Source organism: Eutrigla gurnardus, assembly GCF_963514095.1.
Source record: "Eutrigla gurnardus genome assembly, chromosome: 9".
In the NCBI taxonomy this organism is placed as follows: Eukaryota; Metazoa; Chordata; class Actinopteri; order Perciformes; family Triglidae; genus Eutrigla; species Eutrigla gurnardus.
This window is the reverse complement of record NC_139923.1, coordinates 27,921,783-27,945,885: the sequence shown is the minus strand read 5'-3', so window position 1 is coordinate 27,945,885 and position 24,103 is coordinate 27,921,783. Positions and strand designations below refer to the sequence as shown.

Here is a 24,103-nt window from a genome sequence, read left to right as displayed (position 1 = left end):
CATGCAGCCAGCTAGCCTGGTTACACCCTCTCAGGAGTTCTTTAGTAGCACACACACACACACACACACACACACACACACACACACACACACACACACACACACACACACACACACACACACACACACACACACACACACACACCAATTTTTCTATAGAATGACACTCCCAAATTAAAGACGTTTAACTAAAAAATATAACCTCTATATTGTCAAATATTCCATATGTTCTCACACATGATGACATCACATATATGTGATGTCATGTGCTCCTTGCTTGCTGCCCATTGGGAGATCGTCTTCACTAACTAGGGCAGCCAGGCATCACGGTCATTTTCAGCTGCCTCCCCATTATGTGAGTCGCGGCTCAAACCCCCCGATCCACCCGGCACCTCCTTCAAAGACATCAAACCCCCCGTAACAACTAAACCGCCCCGACGGCCTCTCTCTCCTCGCTAACCACAGAAATTGGCAACGCCGGAGATTCGCTGATTTCCTCGTTAGTTTTTTACCGTCCAAGTCGTTTCCCAGAGAGAAATCACTTTCCTGCGTTGGAAAAGCAAGCTGGAGGAGATGAACAGGCATTATTTTAACTGTCTGATTGAATGTGAAAGATATTAGATGCCATGATTACACAGAGGGAGAATGTTAACAAGAACATAAAGTTTGGACGATATGTAACAACAAAATCCACCGTCTAGCGTCTCTAAAGCTCCCTGACTATATAAATGTTATTTATTTAACGTTGGTATTTGAAAAAGTGATGAAACAAGATTCATGAGATTTGCTGAGTCAGCCGACTGGTTCCAATCTTTATGCTAAGCTAATTTACCGGCTGCTTGCTGATGCACTTCAAATTAACCATTCAGACACTTAGAGATTAAAATCTCATCAAAAATTTGAATCAATCAATCAAAAGTTACGTTCTTGTGGAAACAGACTCCTCAGGTGAATTACTATTCCCTCTTTGCCTCAGTCTTTTTTCATTTTAGGTGAAGCTGCTGTCTCTTTGTCTCTAGACCATCGTTATGTTGACCTGCCTCGTTGTTACCTGGAATGGAATCTGTGTCACAGTCAACTCTGCAGGTCGGCTGGGGATCGTCGGCTCAAATCATAAATGATTTAATTAACAAATTAAAACGCACCTCATTGAGCAGTTTTGTTTGTTTGGGGCCGAGATGGAAACTAAAAACCGGGCTCTCATATCTTGTAAGTCACCAGCAGCGAGTTCTCAACCTTTCCTTTCATCAGAGTCGTTTAGTTCGTAAATCACAATCAAACTCTCTTTGTTCGGCCAATCAGGAGGAACCGTGGGGCCGAACGCCGGCGTCGATAAATTACAGGTTGTAAAAATACCGTCTACACACTTCAGATGATGATGGTCATTCAGAGACGGAACAATTCAACTAATTCAACCCGATTATTATTCAGATTTACAAATGATTAGCATGCATCTCGATGAGCAGGAACCATTAACTCGTCTAAGGTTTCTTCAGTCCAACAGAGGTTTGTTATGCTTTCTAAAAGCTGAATTACTTTTTTTCTGGTCAAGAAAATCACCTGGTGGCCAGCAGAGAGAAGTAGGACCATTTTCTCATAGACTTCTATACAACCAGAGAGGAGTCGCCCCCTGGTGGCCAGCAGAGAGAAGTAGGACCATTTTCTCATAGACTTCTATACAACCAGAGAGGAGTCGCCCCCTGGTGGCCAGCAGAGAGAAGTAGGACCATTTTCTCATAGACTTCTATACAACCAGAGAGGAGTCGCCCCCTGGTGGCCAGCAGAGAGAAGTAGGACCATTTTCTCATAGACTTCTATACAACCAGAGAGGAGTCGCCCCCTGGTGGCCAGTATAGATAATGCAGCTTTAAGGCACTTCAGCTTTGGCTTCACTTCTCAGAACTGGAGGTTGCTGCCTGGTTTGGACTGTCTCTGGGTCTTCCAACGCCCACCGTTGTATTTCTTTTTTTGTAGCCCACATTGAAAAGTCAACCCCCCCCCGGAGAGAGATTGGAGATAGAGAGATAGATAGATAGATATAGAGATAAATAGATAGATAGATAGAGAGAGAGACCCTAATCCCTGCTCTGGAGTAAAACAGCATTTCTGCTTCAGCGAGCGTTGCTTCTGTCTGACGAGTGCAGAGGGAAGCTGCGTCGTCTTCTGGACCATCAGGACGGTTTGAAAGAGGTCGGGGGGTGAAGGCTCGGGGACGCAGCCGTCGGGAGTTACGGCACCAGATGTTCACTAATACGGAAGTCTGAGTGCTCGCCGTGTGTGTGGTAGAGAGGGAGAGAGAGAGGGAACAGAGCGGCTCTAACTGCTCTGTCTTCTCTCAGTGTAGAATAAAGAGAAGCAATTAGTGCTTCGTCCTTCCTGCTGGGCTCCGAGGAGGAAGAGGCTTCCCTTTACATCACACACACACACACACACACACACACACACACACACACACACACACACACACACACACACACACACACACACACACACACACACACACACACACACACACACACACACACACACACACGCACACACACAGTTTGCCTCTCCTCTCCGTCCGTCTCGCTGTTTATCTTTATTTTTAGGGGGCCCTAAGTGATGGGTTGTCATAGCAACAAGAAGTATGGGAAATTGACCCTCCTTTCAGGCTCAGGGTTTCCAGCACCTCTTTCTCTACACACCATTAACACACACACACTTCTGCCTCCTCTCCCCCCGTTTCACTTCTCTCTGTTTCCTCGCTCACAAGTTCTCTTTTGTTTTCTCTTTCTTTCTTTCTTTCTTTCTTTCTTGCTCGTTTTATCGTTTCTACAGCGAACGATCACCTGATTTGTCAGGAAGAGTTAAAGCTTTGTGATACGAGCTTGTAATTCCCTCTTTGTCCAAATTATCCCTCATATAATTCTTATCGACAGCCGCTGGGGTAAGGGGAGTAAAAGTGTGTGTGAGTGTGTGTGTGTGTGTGTGTGTGTGTGTGTGAGTGAGGCTGCCAGTGAGCTGCTTCATCTGATAGATGAGGAACAGGAGTGATTCTCACTGAGCTGTCAGCTCTTGTCCTCTCTCCCTATCCATCACTACAGCCCACCTGGAACACACACACACACACACACACACACACACACACACACACACACACACACACACACACACACACACACACACACACACACACACACACACACACACACACACACACACACACACACACACACACACGGTATTATTGGCATCTCACTTCACACCCCGGCTTTTTGAAGCGTGTTTTACTTTCTAACCAATCAGCTTCGACAGGGATGTCCTGTCCGCTCTGCTGAAGTGTCCACGAGCAAGACACCGGATTAAAGTATCACACCTTCCTCTACTTGTGTCTTTATAAAGAGTGTCCAACACCAGGGACGGGGCATAATTGAATTTTCAGACTTTAAAAAACACTGTCTCACTATCACGTTGCAAAACGGATTTATCCTTTATTTATGCATCATTTAGGATTAGTTCATTATGAAAGGATATAAAGGGGTGTTCACTTCAAAAACAATACGCCATAAAAATGACTTGTTCCTGAAGAAAATGTAATTCCGATGTGTAAAGTGATACGACTATGTTTATTGTTGTATTGTTTCTGCTTTGGTGCATCAAGCGGTGACATGAAGCGGTCCGGGCTCCCTTTAGATAATAATAAAAACCACTCATCCGTTCCTCTGTAAACTGGGTCGCCACCTCCACCAGACTTACAGGAACCGATGGCGTTTGCAGACAAAATGGCTCCAAAAACAGAATATATGTGAATCTGATCCGTTTAATAAATCTATCATTTCAACTTCTTCTTTTTTTTGGGCTCCTTTGCTCGATTATATCGACAATGAAAGCAAACAAATCCTGCTGCTCTCCCTTTGTGGGGGTTTGGGAGCCGTGTTATTATTAACACTCGCGGGAGAGAGAGAGTGCTGCATTATGGGATGTAATGGGCCACCGGGATGCCAAGTTCCTGAAGCTGTCCTTCTCCTGCACTCACGATCCGTTTCTATGCAAACAGTCTAAACAAACGCCGGCCCTGAGAGGGATCGTGTGGTTTTTGCATTTAAATGCGACGTTTATAAAGTAGGAGATATCCGAGTGTTAACTATTGATTTTTCAATGCCGGCTGCGACGTGGCCTGGTTTGGCCCCTGGAGGCCCTGTATCGTGGCCCCACCTGCCCCTCTGTGATGCGGATCAACGTAGACCGCTTCCTGGTCCACATGTTGGAGATGGATCCATCTAAACATGCAACGTTGTGACATCACTTCATTCCAGAGCAGCTGATTGGTAGCCGACTATGACCTCTGATCATGTGACCTGCTCCAGGTCTACACATCGGGGGTCTAGCTCTCTCCCAGCTGACGTTCACCCTGCAGGATCACCACCCGGTGGATCTGCACCGCTGATCGCATGCAGACATTAATAATGTAATCATGAAGAGAGATCCTTCTTTGTACAGTTTGCAGCGTTCGTGGTGGATCGGCACTGAAGCGTAGGTCGATATGGTATTAAATCAGGGAATCAGCAGCGATGGAATCAACAGTGATGGAATCAGCAGCGATGGAATCAGCAGCGATGGAATCAACAGTGATGGAATCAGCAGCGATGGAATCAGCAGCGATGGAATCAACAGCGATGGAATCAGCAACGATGGAATCAGCAGCGATGGAATCAGCAGCGATGGAATCAGCAGCGATGGAATCAGCAGCGATGGAATCAACAGTGATGGAATCAGCAGCGATGGAATCAGCAGCGATGGAATCAACAGCGATGGAATCAGCAGCGATGGAATCAGCAGCGATGGAATCAACAGCGATGGAATCAGCAGCGATGGAATCAGCAGCGATGGAATCAGCAGCGATGGAATGAGATGAGATGAGATGAGATTCAACTTTATTGTCATTGTGCAGTGTACAAGTACAGAGACAACGAAATGCAGTTAGCATCCATCCAGAAGTGCAAAACAGCAGTAAAGTGCAGAGTATGTGCAAATGTACACTGTAAAAATAAGAATAAGAGTATTGCAGTGGGGTATGTACAAGTATGTGCAAATATACAGTTTAGGAACAAGTATGGGAGGTGCACTAGATGAGTGCGAGTGCAATATGGCAGAAAACAGTATGAAAAATACACTATAACACTAAGTACGCTGGGTGAGTATGATTACACTATTTACATATGAATATACTATGTCAGTATTATACACTATATATACATTTATTAAGTTAAGGCAGTATGAATACACTAATAAATGGAAAACACTTTAAGAGTATACTAATATGAATATGATTTCCAGTGAACAAGAATGTACATTATGGTCAGAATAAATAGCTAAATAAATAGGGGTGCTATGGGTGGAGTGAGTCCTGCTATCACCGTGGTTTAGAGTTCAACAGTGTGATAGCAGCAGGGAAGAAGCTGTTCCTGAACCTGCTGGTCCGGGAACGGAGAGACCTGAAGCGCCTGCCGGAGGGGAGGAGGGTAAAGAGTCTGTGGTTGGGGTGGGAAGTGTCCTTGGTGATGCAATGAGCCTTCCGCAGGCGTCGCTTGCACTGGATATTGTCTATGGTGGGGAGTGAAGAACCGGTGATGCGTTGGGCAGTTTTCACCACCTTCTGCAGCGATTTCCGGTCCGCAACAGAGCAGTTACCGTACCACACTGAGATGCAGTTGGTGAGGATGCTCTCGATGGTGCAACGGTAGAAGTTCACCAGGATCTGGGGAGACAGGTTGATCTTCTTCAGTCTCCTCAGGAAGAACAGACGCTGGTGAGCCTTCTTGACCAGAGTGGAAGTGTTGAGGTTCCAAGTAAGATCCTCGGAGATGTGGACACCCAGGAATTTAAAGCTGGAGACACGCTCCACCTCCGTCCCGTTGATGCGGACTGGAGTGTGCGTGTCCGGTTTAGTCTTCCTGTAGTCCACAATGATCTCTTTGGTCTTCTTGGTGTTGAGGGCCAGGTTGTTGTCGGCGCACCACGCCGCTAGGTGCTGGACCTCCTCCCTGTAGTCCGCCTCGTCGTTGTTGTGGATGAGGCCAATCACCGTTGTGTCGTCTGCAAACTTGATGATGGAGTTAGAGCCATGTACAGGTGTGCAGTCGAAGGTGAAGAGGGAGTAGAGGAGGGGGCTCAGCACACAGCCCTGTGGAACGCCAGTGTTCAGGGTGAGGGTTGAGGAGATGTGGCCGTTTAGTTTAACAGACTGGGGTCTGTTGGTCAGAAAGTCTAGTATCCAGTTGCACAGGGAGGTGTTGATTCCCAGGTCGCAGAGCTTGGACACCAGTTTGGAGGGGATGATGGTGTTGAATGCTGAACTGAAGTCGATGAACAGCATTCTAACGTAGGAGTTATTATTGTCCAGGTGGGAAAGGGCGAGATGTAGAGCCGTGGAAATGGCATCCTCCGTGCTCCTGTTATGGCGGTAGGCGAATTGGAGGGGGTCCAGTGTGGGGGGGAGGCAGGATTTGAGCTGGGCCAGGACCAGCCGCTCGAAGCACTTCATGATGATGGGGGTGAGTGCAACAGGGCGGTAGTCGTTGAGACTCGCTGCAGTGGAGTGTTTAGGCACCGGCACGATGGAGGTGGTCTTGAAACACGAGGGGACAGCTGCTTGGGCTAGAGACATGTTGAAGATGTTGGTCATGACTCCGGTCAGCTGTCCAGCACAGGCCCTGAGCACACGTCCTGGTATGCCATCGGGACCTGCAGCCTTTCGTGCATTAATCCGGCTCAGTGCAGCACACACAATCAACAGCGATGGAATCAACAGCGATGGAATCAACAGCGATGGAATCAGCAGCGATGGAATCAGCAGCGATGGAATCAACAGCGATGGAATCAGCAGCGATGGAATCAGCAGCGATGGAATCAGCAGCGATGGAATCAACAGCGATGGAATCAGCAGCGATGGAATCAACAGCGATGGAGCAGCGATGGAATCAGCAGCGATGGAATCAACAGCGATGGAATCAGCAGTGATGGAATCAGCAGTGATGGAATCAGCAGTGATGGAATCAGCAGTGATGGAATCAACAGCGATGGAATCAGCAGTGATGGAATCAGCAGCGATGGAATCAGCCCGAGGCCACAAAAACATCAACATTCAACAAGAAAGAGGAAATCATGTGTTTGACATAATGATCAGCTAAAGACTGAAGCCAACATGCTACGACGCTCCGGCAGCGATGGGAGAGCGGTTAGTCTTTAACGGGACTCTGAAGTCTTTAACAACTCACATCGCCACGGTAACAATAAAAAATCACACGCATTACATGTGACTTCACCTCCCACAGCGTTTAAAGGCGTCGCCATCTTTCCAATTACATTTTTTTTCATAAAAAGCTGAGATGTGGGTCATTATTCCGCTTAATGAGAAGGTTTTTTATTGTTATCGCCGTGGTAACAATAAAAATCCCCCCCCACCTGGTGTAAACACGACGGCGTCCGTCTGTCTGTCTGTCTGCGTGGCGAGATGAGCCGCCGTCGATGATCATCGCTCACTCTTATCTACTTCCTGTCTCGGCGGCGAGCGGGATGATGCGTAATCATCATCAATCTGCCGGCTGAACATAATAACGTTGTTATTGGAGGAGTGGAGCGGCACAATGGGTGTTGGGAAGGTGTGTGTGTGTGTGTGTGGGGGGGGGGGGGGCATCCTAATGATGAGTAATCAGAGGTGATGGCAGATAATAGCGGCATGTCAGCGTGCTGCTGAGGATGATGCATTCAGGTGGAGGCGAGGCCTCGTTCCCGTTCTATTCCTTCATCCCGCGTTGTCGGATATTTGTTCTCATTAAAGGAATCAAAGTTTCTTCTTTGATTTCAGACGAAGCTTCAGACGCGTCGACATGAATCGCCTCAGACTTCTCTAAAGCCTGCCGTTGTCTCCGGGAACAGTTTCAGTTTGATTTACTCACTAAAGACATCTGGAGAAGTGCATTTTATTCCCGATCCAGATGGAACAAGAGAGGGCAGCGGCGAGGCCAACGGCGAGTGCAACGGCGAGTGCAACGGCGAGGGCAACGGCGAGGGCAACGGCGAGGGCAGCGGCGAGGGCAACGGCGAGGGCAGCGGCGAGGGCAGTGGCGAGGGCAGCGGCGAGGGCAGCGGCGAGGGCAGCGGCGAGGCCAACGGCGAGGGCAGCAGCGAGGGCAGCAGCGAGGGCAGCGGCGAGGGCAGCGGCGAGGGCAGCGGCGAGGGCAGCGGCGAGGCCAACGGCGAGGGCAGCAGCGAGGGCAGCAGCGAGGGCAGCGGCGAGGGCAGCGGCGAGGGCAGCGGTGTGTGAGAGGAAGTTAAGAGAAGAAAGCAGCGTTGGAGGTAAAATGGTAAGCCTTTGTTTGAACAGTCTTTTTCTGAAATGAGAGGAATAAACCAAACGTCATATTGACAGGCTCACTTTCTCATTTTCAGTTTGTATTCTCAACGCTCGCAGGAGTACCCATGTGATAGAGGAACTAATTAGTGCTGGAAATACATTCTGGAGTTTAAGTTTTACCTGGAAAGTTTTGGCAGCACACCGGTGGTTGTTGGTTGAACTCGGTAAATTCAGCTCATTGGACCAGGAAAGTGTTCACAGTTCATCAGACTCAGGGTTTTTAGTACAGTAGGAAATAAACAAAGAAACTCGTGGCTGAAGTGAATATGAATAAATACATATTTGTACAAGGACGTCCTGCAGTGATAAAATTCAAATGTATTCCGTTTTGTTCGTGTACTTCGTTCCAGCATCGTCGGGGACCGTTGGCTCTCCCAGCATGCAACAGTTCACACAGTGAAGAAAAAAACGTATTCAACCTCTGACCTCTGTAGTGTTGCAAAGAAACCCCCAACACACACACACACACACACACACGGCAGCTTCACACAGACGGGATCCGGTTTGGGATCTGAACCCGGGTCGGTCTGTGATGCTGCTGACTGAAGCCGCGCTACGATGACATTTTGAAAGCGATTCCCTCGGCGAGGTGACACGGGAGTGTGTGTGCGTGTGTGTGTGTGTGTGCGTGCGTGCGTGTGTGTCGGCAGGCAGCAGATGTTGTACTAGATGCCAGCTGCGAGGTGAACGTTCAATCCGACTTGACGGTAAATCAGTGAAGTGTGTCGGTAATACGGGAGCAGCTGTGACGCGAGAGGCGGAGGCATCGATTCAGATCTGGCAAATTAAAAACGGAGAGAGCTCTTTATCAAAGGAGAGAGTCGTTGCACAGCGTACAGCCGTCATGAGGGTCTGCTGGGACCACATGGACCCACCAGACACCATATGCATCATTAAAACTATTCAAATGTTGGGAAAATGTTAGCAAACTAAGACTGTGTATTAAAAAGTGATTGTGGACTACGGTTTTGAAGCCTCAAGTTTGCAACCAGTGAAGGAAGTGACCATTTTTGGACTGTGGAGGAGCGACAGGTGGATCTGACCAGCAGCAACCTTACTGGATCTGGATCCATGTGGATTCTGGTGTGACGCTGCGACAAAGTTAACTTCCATAATTGAAGGTCAACTTTACAACTAAGTGTTAAAGTCATCTTAGTAGCTAACTAGCATTGGTAGCAACCTGTCAATCAGCAGGTAAGCCCCGCCCCCTAAAGCACCTCCTGGTGGCCTCCAATGAACCCACCTGAGACCATGGAAGAGGATTCAGACTCCTGAATGCGGATCACTAACTGAAGGCCAACAGCTGCCCACAGTCAGAGAGAAAACAACCCTCAGCTAAAAGCTGTTGGTCGTGTGGAGAGGATTTTTTTAATGGTGGGTGGTAACTTTGCTGTCATGGCAACAGCAGCCCATACGGCCTCATGGGAGGCAAACAGAGGGATGCTGTAACCAGGGGCAACTGAGTGGTAACGAGGGTTACTGTTTATCAGAGCCGAGGTAAACCGCTGGTTCAGGACTTTACTACGTAACGCCACAGGAAGGCGAGAATCACTATCACTATGAGCTGGCTGGTGGATACCAGAGCATTGTGGTCCTGACGATGTCACAGAACAAGCGGATGATGTCACAGAACAAGCGGATGATGTCACAGAAAAAGAGAAGCAGATTCTACAAAGCCTAGTTTGAAAAAGAATTATGAATAAACGTGATCACAGTTTGAGTCGACTCCATCCTGGTTGATTCCCCTCAGAGACCTTTAGACAGACACACACACACACACACACACACACACACACACACACACACACACACACACACACACACACACACACACACACACACACACACACACACACACACACACACACACACACACAGGCCGCGGTGTTAATTATGAGGCACATAAATGTCATATCTCGGAGTGCCCCTGGAGTTTTCAGGCTTGTGACGGGAGACCCCATCTCCTCCAGTAACAGGCGGATACTAATCAGAGCCTCGTCTCCTGAGTGGCGTCTCGACTGCTCCTCATTACGGGTGAGAAAAGTCAGGAATTAGCCACCGCCGCCGTTTCCGCTCCCCTGATATGAAGCTTCAGGGAAGAACAAACAGCGAGCAGCTTTGCCTGTGATCATCAGCGCTGCCAATCATCCGCCACGCTCGTGTTCGCCATGGTAACCCCGCTGCTTTTTTTTTTTTTTTGATGCTGGCGATGGCAGGTACTCCCTCTGTAATAGTGGTGAAATCCAGATTCTAGAAGTTTCCATAACAGTATATAATGCCTCAGATTGACACCTTTGAAGTGCACTGAGATGGATGCTTGGATGAAGACACTGCTGACAGATTTCAATCCTTTTCAGGTTTTGACTGTCAGATACTCGGCGTGGGCCGGTTTGAGTTATTCCAGAGATCCACAGAAATCCTGACGCCATGATGCCCTCATAAATACAGACTTTCTACGATGCTTGGCTGACGATACGACTTAAGAAAACGAGGCTGCAGAGCCGTCAAGAGAAGGACGCCTGAGAAAAGGAAAGATGTCCGTGCATAAATGAATGTTCCTGAACCTTTTTACTTAAAACACACACAAGGTGTAATCTGTTTACACAGCCTGATCTCATCACTGTGTGTGTGTGTGTGTGTGTGTGTGTGTGTGTGTGTGTGTGTCACATCAGTGGATCAATGATTGCCTTTCACACCTCCAGCTCTTAAGCGGAGAAAGCGACTGGACTGATTGAAGGCTTTGTTTTGTTCCTGATGACTTGTTTAAGTCCAATAATTTCCTTGGCCTTTACTCCCCCACCGAACATCCATCAGCGAGGCGAGGACCGCTTCAGACCGCTTCAGACCACGTCAGACCGCGTCAGACCCGTTTGCAGGTTCAATAAAAGAAGATTGGAAAGGCCTGTAACAAGCCGACAAAAGGTGAATCTGATGTATTCTCCTCATAAGCTTTTATTGTGTTTCTTCAATAAGTTAAAGTGCTTTTTGGTTAGTTTGATACGTCCATGATTCAGAGTTTAGTCTGTAAACAAGACAAATCAGCTTTAAAAGTATGCAGGTCCCGTTTGCAACATTTGTCACCACGGCTGTACGACAGATATTACTGGATAACTTTGATGACATCGGTACGTTTTCCAACAACTGCCAGAACGTTCCAGGTAAAACTCCAACAGTTCATGTGCGAATAGTAAAAACAAAAGCCAAAAGCATCCCTACCGACCAGAACATCACGTACCCGTTATGATTCCTCGACAGTCGGAATTATAAGACAAAGTACACATTTGTATGCAAATTGCAGCAATCAGGCAGCTTGAAAACACCTCGATTGGCTCGATGAGAAAACTATCATTCCATGCTGCCATGATGGCTGCTGAGTCGCGGTGTGACCACCCTTTAAATGCTCTCCGGTTCCCACCCACTGTCTGCATGTTAGCATCTTGTCAATTGGACTGTTGTTGCAATGAGGCTCATTTGCATAGAAGGGGGTCAATTTTCCTCCAAATTTATGCACATAACCTCATTTAAATATGTGCAAATAGCACCGGGATTCTTTGGGTTTCATCTGTGCAGGTTAAGCAGACGGAAAAAGCTGCACAATCCTATTGAAAGGTGAATCTGCTGTGGAGAGGAGATCCAGAGCCGGAGGGAGGATGGAGGAGAGAACCAAGGAAGTGAAGTCAGATGAAAGTGAGAGAGCTGCAAGACTACGAGGGGAGAGTTGGGAGGGTTCGGGTTATAGAGAGGGGGGCGGGGCAATTAATCTGATTGAGTTATTTTTGTTCGACGGACAAAGAACGAAAAATTGGAAGGATGAGCAACGAAAGCGTCTCTTCCTTTTTGTCCAAACGAAACAGAGAAATTCTCAAACTACTGCAGATAAAACAATCTGTAGGGCACATTAAAAATAAACCCAAACTTTGGCTGACTTCTTTGCAAAGTTCAGATACAACTATGACTTCGACTAACTGTATATTTCTCTATACTCCTGGACCCTTAAAAATATCCGGTTTATAAAATCACAATCCGTATCCAAAGTCTCCCATTTGAGCTCTGTGCTCTTGCAGGTTTTCATACCAGATATATTCAGTGAATGAGGCGAACAGAGGTGGGCTTGATCCCGACCCAGGTGAGGAAAACGTCTTCAAAGGGCGTCTTAACTCCGAGTCTTTGATCCAAATCCAGACGACCAAGACGGTGAACAGAGAGACCTCAATCCTCCCCGGGTCTCCTCCCTCCCTCTTTCTTCTGGAGGCCACCAAAGGAACCACGCAATCCTTTTACGTTTCCTTCGCATCACATCACTCCTGCATCAACGCGTTCACAGCTACTGCTGGACGGAAACCAGAAACCAGAGTGAAGAAAGGTGCCTTTAATGCACCAATGTCTCCATCTGTAGACCGTTTACTTACTGTGTGAAAGTAAAAGTCCGTCTTAGAGTTAAAGACTGTATATACGACGTGGATCTCATCGTGATGTCCCCCATGGCTTTGAGGAACTGCCGTTCTGAAACCTTTTCTGCAGTTGGAATCATTTGTAAATGCCTTGTCTTGTCTAGTCAACAGTGATTACTGATGCATTCCAATAGGAACACACAGAGGATTGTGTCTGAAAACCAACTGTATGGTGCAGAAACGTATATTTCTATCCTGTATTTACAGGCTCCATTTGTGAGTCTTGGCGATATTTACGATGATAATAATAATGGAAATTCACCACAAACAACTCGATTTGATTTAAGGAAAACGATAAAGTGGGTTTTCTGAGGAAATGAAACTGCATAGTGAGACGCACATCTTCCTTCCTGTGTCCTACAGCACAAACACGATGCTTCCCTTCCCGTCGCCCCGGCGGTCTCATCCATGTCGTGTTTGCGTCCCTGGTCGCGCGGCACCCTGGGGCTCGTTAGCGGTCGCGTCGGTGATTAAAGCTGCAGGTAATCCCAAACAGGCGGCAGCGTTCTGACCGACTGGCTGGCTGATGAGCTGCAGCCTCCGGCCTTTCTTTCCCGTTTCCCCCCACTCATCCTTCCAGACGGAGAGCTAATGTGCATGAGTGATGCTTGGGAGTGCTGTGCATGACATTTGAGTTCCTGCTGCTTTTCGTCTTTTAATTAAATGTTAAGTCTCACTGGAGACTTTAAACATATTCAGCCCATAAACTCGCAAGGAAGTCACTTTCTTTTCATTGACAACCAATTAAATGTGATGCAATTTCACTGTGAAGGAATACGTTTTAGATTTAGGCTAATCAACGCCAATCTCACATCTGTTGGCTGAATATAAGGCTAGCAAGCGACTAGTTAGCTTAGCATATAGCACAAAGACAATGGGAAGACGGCTGTCGTGATTCTGGAAAGGTGACAAAACCTGCCCACCAGCACATCTGCAGATCTCTAATTACACGTTATATCTCGTCTGTTTGATACCTTTGTACAGAGCCAGGCTAGTGGTTTCCCTGCTTTCAGTCTTTATGCTAAGCTAAGCTAACCTACTACAGATATAAGAGTGGTAAAGATCCTCTCATCCAACAATCAGCTTTATTTTCAAGACTGAATCATAAAGACATGTTTGACATTTTAGTAAATATGGCAAAATATTTTAGTTAGATGAGACGGCTAATAACACTAAAGCATCCGCCTAATGATGCTAGTGGAGCAGATTAGCTTAGCTTAGCATAAACACCAGAAGCAGAGGGGAACAGCTAGCCTCGCTCTGTCCGAAGTTCAAAAACACTCACATGTCATATCACAATCAGAAAAGATCAAAATGGCAACTTCATAAACTGATGGAATAAATCAGAAAGCAGCTAAGCTAACCAGCTTCACGTCTATCACACAGTTGAAAAGGTAAACAATCATTTCATCTAAGGGCAAGAGATTTATTTATATCTCCCATAACATCATCAGCTTTTCCGTAAACCTTAAAGCAGCGAGACGTCGACCTTAAACAGGTTTGGGAAACCGAGCGCTAACAGAGATGCTATCAGGCCTCCTTTAGGGACGTGTGCACCGGCGAATCAGCCAGCTCCTGCTGAATAAACCATGAAGTAGATGAACTAGGACCATGATGCTCTCTGTCAGCGCCGTCTCATCTCCCCCTCCCGTCTTCCACTCAGCTGATTTACGCCTTGCTTTTCTCTCCGTCTCATTCGTTCTGCTGACAGCGGCAGACGATTCATCCAAATCTTTGTCCTCGTCTTCCCTCGCCTCCTACATTTATACTCCATCACTCGTCCAACTCCTGTGAGTTATTGAAGTTATTATATAGGAAAAGAAAGGAGAAGGAGTGACCTGGGAAATAATGTAGATTACTGATTGGTGGTTCGGTATTACTGGTCACCAGAACGACACTTCGGTCGATACGTTGATGACAAAATCCGAGGTCAGCGGCTAGCGATGGGACGATATAGCGGATCGGGATAAAAAAAAACACTCAAATTCGTTGATTGTTGTGAATTTCCATTATCATGAATAATCGTAGATATCATAACAAGTAACAAAAGAAAAACAGAGCCTGATTTAAGAAAAGTCACTGATGAGGTAAAACTTGCCAGATCTAGAAAAAGGCCGTTAAACCCAGATGATTGGGGCGATGGCGACCTGCTGTGCTTCATTAGTGATGGCTGTTATGGAAAGTGTGCAAATACTGTTGACAGAGGTCCGGGACGGTTATCGGAGCGATGAGAGTCATCGGATTTGTGAATCTCAAATATATATGAACAGCAGCTCGTCATGGTCAGTGGGAGAAGATCAACTGGGCAGAGAAATCCGATCCGAGGTATCAAAAACCGGGCCATTCGGAAAAAGAAGACAGACAGACAGACAGACGGGTGATCCACCAGCTAAGAGCACTCGACCACCAAATATCCAAACTACCACCATGACTCACTCTGTAACGGCGATACGATCGAGCAGAAGCTGTTTACTTTGTGGTTATTTCGAGTGTCGCGGATAAACAAGCTTCCCCTAGACTCCGTCTGCTTTCTGTCTTTATGTCAAATACTGTGACGATAATCACCAGATGGCTGATGAGCCACGAGGCGAGAAGAGACACAAACAAATAACAGTAACTGAACGTGTCTCTGGTTCATCAGAGTTCCAGCACGGTGATCGAAACCCAAACGAGGCGACGGCTCAGTTAAAGGCCAATCATGGTTCACAGGGGTGTTTCCACTTACTTTACCTAATTGGACGTCTCCTGTGAGGTGTCACATCCTCGTTAAAGAAAAACAAACCAACTAGCTAAAGGCTGCTAGCCCGGAAGGCTAATCCATGTGGTCTGAAAGGCCGTGGAAATCATACATTTCAGTAATAAACTGCTGAAGGCTTCATGTTTATGTAATGTTTATGCACAGATACCGGCATTGAAATGTATTTACTATAGTGGTCTGTTTTTTTTTTTTAAAGCAATTTCTGAATAAAAAGAAATCAGAAATGTTTTAAATACAAATAAGGCTGTCAGTGTCTTCTTTTAGGTATTTTCTTAGAATACACTTTCATCAGAGAGCCTCCTGATTTCATCTTCTTGGCTTCTGGAGTGATTTAATGGAAACCGACAGTGTATCTCGATGTACTCGTCTTATTTATATTCTTAATATTCGCATCACAGAAGTGGAGGAGTGCTCCGTTCAGATGGAAACTCCACGCGTGTGAAAGTGAGCCGACATGCACTTTGATTTGATTATTTTCAGGGTGCTTTTTCCTACTGTGGCGAGTCAACGTGTCTTCCAGAAATAAAAAGACCCACTGCATCATCAGACAGCCAACACACCGGTTGCAGCTGACTTCAGTGACCTCGCATTAATAAATCCCTGCATCGTTATACACAACAACAGAGGTGGCTGCTCACCGAGACCCCCGTCGCCATGGTTATTATTATTATTAAAATGTCTGCTGTGAAAAAGGCTAATACTGGCAGAGTGCACTGAAACAAATCTGTCAATTAAATACTTCTGTGGTCGGGATGCAGGTCTTTAAAACGTGTGTGTGCAGTCAGTCCAAAGTAGGTAAAAGGGGAAAATGTAAAATGTGAATAGTAAAAAGTCTAATTGCATTTTGCAGCTAAGGATTTGGCAGTGCAATTAAAATGTTAATAAAGCTTCATTTCATTCAGTCAGCAGTTTCAGAAAGCAATGCAATTAAAATAATAAGCCGGGTTATTATTTGGTAACACGTGGGGATGAGGTTTCAGACGGCGTCGTATTAACAGCGCTGCTGTTTTTGGAAACTAGCTGCCGTTAAATGATGCAACCATTCCAGAGAACGATCGGAAGCTGAAACTCAGCGGTTTTCAACCCGACACGACGTGAATACAAACACGCTAATGAGGACGTACACAAGCAAACGGGCTCAGGGATACAGTTCTACTACACAGTAGCACACCAGCATGTTGATGCTACCACTACTACTACATATACTACTACTACTACTACTTCAGAAATCTAATACAATCCAGTAAATATTCTTCTGTTCTAATCCAGAGTACTGTAGACCAGATTATTGGCACTTTTGGAAGGGCTGGGCAATATACTGATGATATATGAGAATATCATCTTCGGTTTTGGATATCTGAACATATCGGAACACAAGGTGAGTTCACACCAAATGAAGATTATTTTCGCTGTGAACGCCGTGCAGGAGGCGGAGCTTACTTCCACATAGACACGACGATGTTTCACCAAACGTGTCGGAAATAATAACTATTGCTGCTTTATACATGTTGTCGAATCCTCAGATACTCTGGGTAATAAAATCACTGGTTTTTTTTGCTTAAAAATGATCCGGTTAGCGGTTAATGGGTGTCGGCCATTTTTTTTGTTTTTTTGTTACCATGACAATTTATCCCCCCCCCCCCAAAAAAAAACGATTCACAGATTTTAAGGCAGTCTATCATCTCATAAAGCTTTAAAAGTAGCTGCAGTAAAACGAAGAAAGAGATCTTCACGGAGCCTCCAGCCCCCCCCCCCCCCCAGGGTAAGAGCTGAGCCCTGTGCATTTATAACATCTGGCTCCACCCCTGTAACACACACACACACACACACACACACACACACACACACACACACACACACACACACACAAATATAAAATTCTCACTGATGCATGCAACTTGTATTTGAAGTTGACGCGGAAACACACACACACACACAGACACACACACACACACACACTTGCTGTTTCAGCAGCTGTGGGGGGGGGGGGGGGTCTGCACCATGAATGTAAAGACAGAACTCAGCCAATTAAACCTCAATTACTGACCCGTTGTCAGAGAAACGCCACCCTCTCTTATTCCTCTCTTCTTCCTTTTAGACGCTGCCACCTCCCACCTCTCCTTCTGTCAATCTGTCCCTCCTGCACCTCCTTTAACTTTAACAACTCTGCCTGTTAGCATCCCCCCTCTCCCCTCTCCCCCTTCCCTCTCATTAAAACAGTTCCCCCGTCTTCTCCCAGGAGAGAGAAGGGGGGAGGGGGGGAGGATAAAAATAGCTCTCCTTCAGCTCCTTTCTTTCCAGCTCCATACATCAAATAACTCCGTCTCTTCACAATAACCACCGTTTCTTCTTCTGACTCTCTCTCCCCCACTCCGATGCTCCTCGCTCGTCCACGCCTGCCTCTTTAAAGGCCGTGTGAAGCGTTGACGTTGTCATGAAGTTGCCCACAATCCGGCAACGTGGGAACGCAAAGTTGCACAAATGCACAACGGAGCGTTAATGCACAGTGCAGATTCAGATTGGTGTAAAAAGAAGCAGACTTTCCGTACCTCCGTGTCATTTAAAACTGGGTCAAAACGTTCATTATGCAACATCAAGTAAAAGATTAATAACCTGCAGAATCACATTCATCGTCTATTCAGGTAACGGGAGGAAAGGCAGGGGACAAGAAGAAGTCAGCGCTTCTACACGACGTACTTTACACTCAGAACAACAGCTTTGAATGGAAATGTATCCATATATCATATTCAAACCACAAATAATGTTCATTTATTCATTCATTTCTCTCTCAAGCTTCCAGCAAACAAGTGAGCAAGTAAAAAGTAAAAAGCACAACAGTATCAATAGAGGGATGCAACAATACGGGACTTTATCAGAGAAACGGTGACGTTGCCATGACTACGGCCACGTCTTATATACACACTTCAAAATGAAGAAGAGGCAGCAACAGCACAGGAGAACCACACACACACACACACACACACACACACACACACACACACACACACACACACACACACACACACACACACACACACACACACACACACACACACACAGTCTCTCTCACACACACACACACACACACACACAGTCACACACACAGTCACACACACACACACACAGTCACACACACACAGTCACACACACACACACACACACACACACACACACACACACACACACACACACACACACACACACACACACACACACACACACACACACACCTGTCTGCTTTATTATCGTTTTATGCCGTTTCCTCATTAGTTAAGAATCTTTTTAGTCGACGGCCGAGACGGGATGAAAGAGGAAGAGGAGGAAGAGGAGGAGGAGAGATGGATGGAGCAGGAAGTGATGTAACGGGAGGAGAGAGAGAGAGAGAGAGAGAGAGAGAGAGAGAGAGAGGGACTAGAAAGTTTCCTCCTTTTGAAAACCCTTCAGACAGAAACGCTACAGGAGGCTCCGGAAACAATAAACCTCACGTCATCATTCATGTTTGAAACCCGATGGAGAAAAAGTTTGTTTGGTGTGAAAACGGATGAAATATTCAGGTTTCATATGAACCTTTTCCAAAGCTCAGCCTTTCTTTCTTTTCTTATGTTCAAAAAGACTATTTTAGTCTTGTACAATAAAAGCATCATAGTAAAAGACAAAGGAGAAGTGAAGGGGAGGGGATCCAGTGATGCTCTACTATTCCATGCTTTTTTATTAATTTATCAATGACGTGTTCATTGATTGTTCAAGTCTTTTAAATGTAGGAATATATAATGAAGGGAATTGATGAGTTCACTCACCGTCTTTGTCGGCTCTTCTGAATATCTGCGAACAGACAAGAGAGACGGTGTTAGTTACATCATCATGTTCAGATCAGAGAGAACGACCAGCAGACCGTATAGGAGGAGTGCACGTCGTCATGGTAACGTCACCCGTCGGTTTGTGGACCAACAAAGTGCATCTCAGCCGGAGAAAGTGAGGAAGCAGAAGATTAAAACGACAGTGAGAGGGAGACGGATGATGAATTACACTTTGATTCTCTCAATCAACATGATCGATGCCTGAACGGCAACAAACGGTGGAAGCAGACATTTTAAACCTTTTTCTGCTTCCAGCCGAGGAAAACACACTTCTCTTTACCGAGGAGTCAGCGTCAGACAGACAGACAGACAGACAGTCAGACAGACAGACAGACAGACAGACAGACAGACAGAACCAGAGTCCAGCTTAGAAGAATTATCACCTCCACATGTAGGAGAGAAACATGTCGTAATGTTTGACAAGTTAGTTATCAGCTGTTAAATCAAGAGAGAGAGGGAGGGGGGAGAGAGGTAGAGAGAGGGAGAGAGAGGGAGGGAGAGGTAGAGAGAGGGGGGAGAGGTAGAGAGAGGGGGGGAGGTAGAGAGGTAGAGAGAGGGAGGTAGAGGTAGAGGTAGAGAGAGGGAGGTAGAGGTAGAGAGAGGGAGGTAGAGGTAGAGAGAGGGGGGGAGAGGTAGAGAGGTAGAGAGAGGGAGGTAGAGGTAGAGAGAGGGAGGTAGAGGTAGAGAGAGGGAGGTAGAGGTAGAGAGAGGTAGAGATAGGGAGAGAGAGGGAGGGAGAGAGAGGTAGAGAGAGGTAGAGAGAGGGGGGGAGAGGTAGAGAGGTAGAGAGAGGGAGGTAGAGGTAGAGAGAGGTAGAGGTAGATAGAGGGAGGTAGAGGTAGAGAGAGGTAGAGATAGATAGAGGGAGGTAGAGGTAGAGATAGGTAGAGATAGGGAGGGATAGAGAGGTAGAGGGACAGAGAGGTAGAGAGAGGTAGAGAGGTAGAGCGAGGGGGAGAGAGAGGTAGAGATGTAGAGAGAGGTAGAGGTAGAGGTAGAGAGAGGGGGGGGGAGGTAGAGAGGTAGAGAGAGGGAGGTAGAGGTAGAGAGAGGGAGGTAGAGGTAGAGAGAGGTAGAGATAGGGAGAGAGAGGGAGGGAGAGAGAGGTAGAGAGAGGTAGAGAGAGGGGGGGAGAGGTAGAGAGGTAGAGAGAGGGAGGTAGAGGTAGAGAGAGGTAGAGGTAGATAGAGGGAGGTAGAGGTAGAGAGAGGTAGAGATAGATAGAGGGAGGTAGAGGTAGAGATAGGTAGAGATAGGGAGGGATAGAGAGGTAGAGGGACAGAGAGGTAGAGAGAGGTAGAGAGGTAGAGCGAGGGGGAGAGAGAGGTAGAGATGTAGAGAGAGGTAGAGATGTAGAGAGAGGTAGAGAGGTAGAGAGAGGTAGAGAGGGGTAGAGATGTAGAGAGGGGTAGAGATGTAGAGAGGGGTAGAGAGGTAGAGAGAGGTAGAGAGGTAGAGAGAGGTAGAGAGGTAGAGAGAGGTAGAGATGTAGAGAGAGGTAGAGAGGTAGAGATGTAGAGATGTAGAGAGATGTAGAGAGGTAGAGAGAGGTAGAGAGGTAGAGATGTAGAGAGAGGTAGAGATGTAGAGAGATGTAGAGAGAGGTAGAGATGTAGAGAGAGGTAGAGATGTAGAGAGAGGTAGAGATGTAGAGAGAGGTAGAGATGTAGAGAGAGGTAGAGAGAGGTAGAGATGTAGAGAGAGGTAGAGATGTAGAGAGAGGTAGAGATGTAGAGAGAGGTAGAGATGTAGAGAGAGGTAGAGATGTAGAGAGGTAGAGAGATGTAGAGAGGTAGAGAGGTAGAGATGTAGAGATGTAGAGAGAGGTAGAGATGTAGAGAGATGTAGAGAGATGTAGAGAGAGGTAGAGATGTAGAGAGGTAGAGATGTAGAGAGATGTAGAGAGAGGTAGAGATGTAGAGAGAGGTAGAGATGTAGAGAGAGGTAGAGATGTAGAGAGAGGTAGAGATGTAGAGAGAGGTAGAGATGTAGAGAGGTAGAGAGATGTAGAGAGGTAGAGAGGTAGAGATGTAGAGATGTAGAGAGAGGTAGAGATGTAGAGAGATGTAGAGAGATGTAGAGAGAGGTAGAGATGTAGAGAGGTAGAGATGTAGAGAGAGGTAGAGAGGTAGAGGTAGAGAGAGGGTGTTTCACTGTTTAAACTCTGACCTTTAACTCTTCACTGAGGCTGAAACCAATGAACTGAATCGATTGATCGATCAGGAGAAAATCAATCTGCATAATTACTCGCTGCCTGTTTCTCGTGACTGCGGTTCCAACGACAGACGAGTTATTAAATACTGCAAAAGTACAAAAGTACACACACTACTCTCTCTCTCTCTCCGGTACACCTACGGGAGAGAGAGAGAGAGAGAGTCGGTGCATTCAGAGTCACAAGCTGCTCTGCATTGTTCTTCTCTCCGGCTGCACCCAAGGGTGCTCTCCGCCCTGAAGACAACAGCTGACCAGCATCAGAAAGGAGGGAAATGTGGAGGTGTGGACAGAGAGAGAGAGAGAGAGAGAGAGAGAGAGAGAGAGAGAGAGAGAGAGAGAGAGAGAGAGAGAGAGAGAGAGAGAGGTAGAGACGCTGAACCTTATTAAGAATGGATGATGCAGAAGAAGAGGTGGAAGAGAAGAAGGACACGGAGGAGATGAAAGAACAGAAAGAAAAGTACATCAAGATGAAGCAGAAGAGGAGACCAGCACACACACACACACACACACACCCACACACACACACACACACACACACACCCCCCACACACACACACACACCCCCCACACACACACACACACACACCCACACACACACACACACATACACACACACACACACACACACACACACACACACACCCCCCACACACACACACACACACACACCCACACACACACACACACATACACACACACACACACACACACACACACACACATACACACACACACAGACATACACACACACACACACACACACACACACACACACACACACACACACACACACACACACACACACACACACAGACAGAGACATACACACACACACACACACACACACACACACACACACACACACACACACACACAGACAGAGACATACACACACACACACACACACACACACACACACACACACATACACACACACACACACACACACACATACACACACAAACACACAAACACACACACACACACACAAACACACACACACACACACATCACTGGGATCAATTATATTGGAAAAAACAACAAAAAACATTCAAAGGTGGAGTCGGTGCAGAAAGTGAGCTGGAGAGAGAGAGAACTGTGTATCGACCAATCAGTGTGAGTTGTGCATCTGTCATGGGGGGGGGGGGGGGGGGGTGAGACCACATGAACCCAGATCACACGAAGAAACAGGGCAAAGACCTGACTCGGAGCTGAGTATCAGAATGAGGACACGATCCATGCAGAGGACCCGCTGACCTCCTTCATAATGAGTCCCCCAAGTCTATGTGGGTCGTGGTCTGGGTCTGCAGAAACTGATCCACTTTCCTCTTTTGTTTTCATTAAGAGCATCATCAGCTGGTCTCGGGGGAGAACGCTTTAATGGGGCGGCCATGAGGAGCCATCGGGCTTATTGATGAGGTGACCCACATCCACGTGGCGTTGAACCACTTCTGATCAGAAACGAGCAGGTCTACATGCAGGTCTACTATGCAGGTCTACTATGCAGGTCTACTATGGAGGTCTACATGCAGGTCTACTATGCATGTATATGCATGTCTATGCAGGTCTATGCAGGTCTACTATGCAGGTCTACTGTGCAGGTCTACTATGCAGGTCTATGCCCGAGACTATACATCAGTTTAGGCTGTAACATCGAGATCAATAATAAAATATCATAGCGGTACATTTCCATTAATATTTAAAGTGATGAAAGTGCATTCAGCGTCATAAAGGCGGACCGACTGGAGCTGCTTCCTGCGACAGGAAACCCCCCCTCGATACATAAACCCACAACGCCACATTGCTGGATCGGTTCCGTGCGTAAATGCGCACTGCACCGGTCCGTGCGCGCTGCTGGCTGGACGTCTCCTCCCCTCCCCACCCATCCGACCTGCCGGACTGACCCGGCTCCCCTCCCGGCTCCCCTCCCGGTTCTCTCTCCATACTCACATCCAGGATGACGGAGATGCCTCTCCGCGGCTCCGGGGCGAAGAACTGCTCCTGCGCCACGGCCACATCCTCCTTGCTGGAAGCGAACTCCCGGCTGGAGATGTTCTTGTTGTCGCTCATTTTGGTGACGATCCAGCGGACGAGCCCGTCGATTCCACCGGGCTGGGCGCCGCTGTTTCCGGACTGCGCTGCCGTCGCGGACTCGCTGTCCTCCTGACCGGCTACGGGTTTCGGCTCTTCGCGGCTTTCCTGCGCTCGGAGTTTGGCTTGTTCTTTGTTCAGCAGTTTGTGGACTCCGTCCCGACAGTAGCGCGCTGCCTGCTCACACATCCTTTTGCCGCGGAGCGCTCATGCTGCGCTCTATGGGGGAGAGAGAGAGAGAGAGAAAGAGAGAGAGAGACGCCCCCACCCACAGCAGCTCCCCTTGTTACATCACAGCACCCACCCCAAAGCACACCCACCCATCCTGCACATC

General features: G+C 47.1%; 1 protein-coding gene across 1 annotated transcript in view; it reads right to left on the bottom strand.

Moving 5' to 3' along the window:
* Positions 1-23,990, bottom strand: part of necab2 (N-terminal EF-hand calcium binding protein 2) — a 75,809-nt gene extending 51,819 nt beyond the window's left edge. Inside the window, exons 1-2 of the mRNA XM_084016763.1 lie at positions 23,629-23,990; positions 19,405-19,429 (exon numbers count right to left, since the gene is read on the bottom strand). Coding sequence (XP_083872889.1) covers positions 19,405-19,429; positions 23,629-23,958 — 355 coding nt within the window. The 5' untranslated portion in view covers positions 23,959-23,990. The remainder of the gene's footprint in view (positions 1-19,404; positions 19,430-23,628) is intronic.
* Between the last annotated feature and the right edge of the window lie 113 nt (positions 23,991-24,103).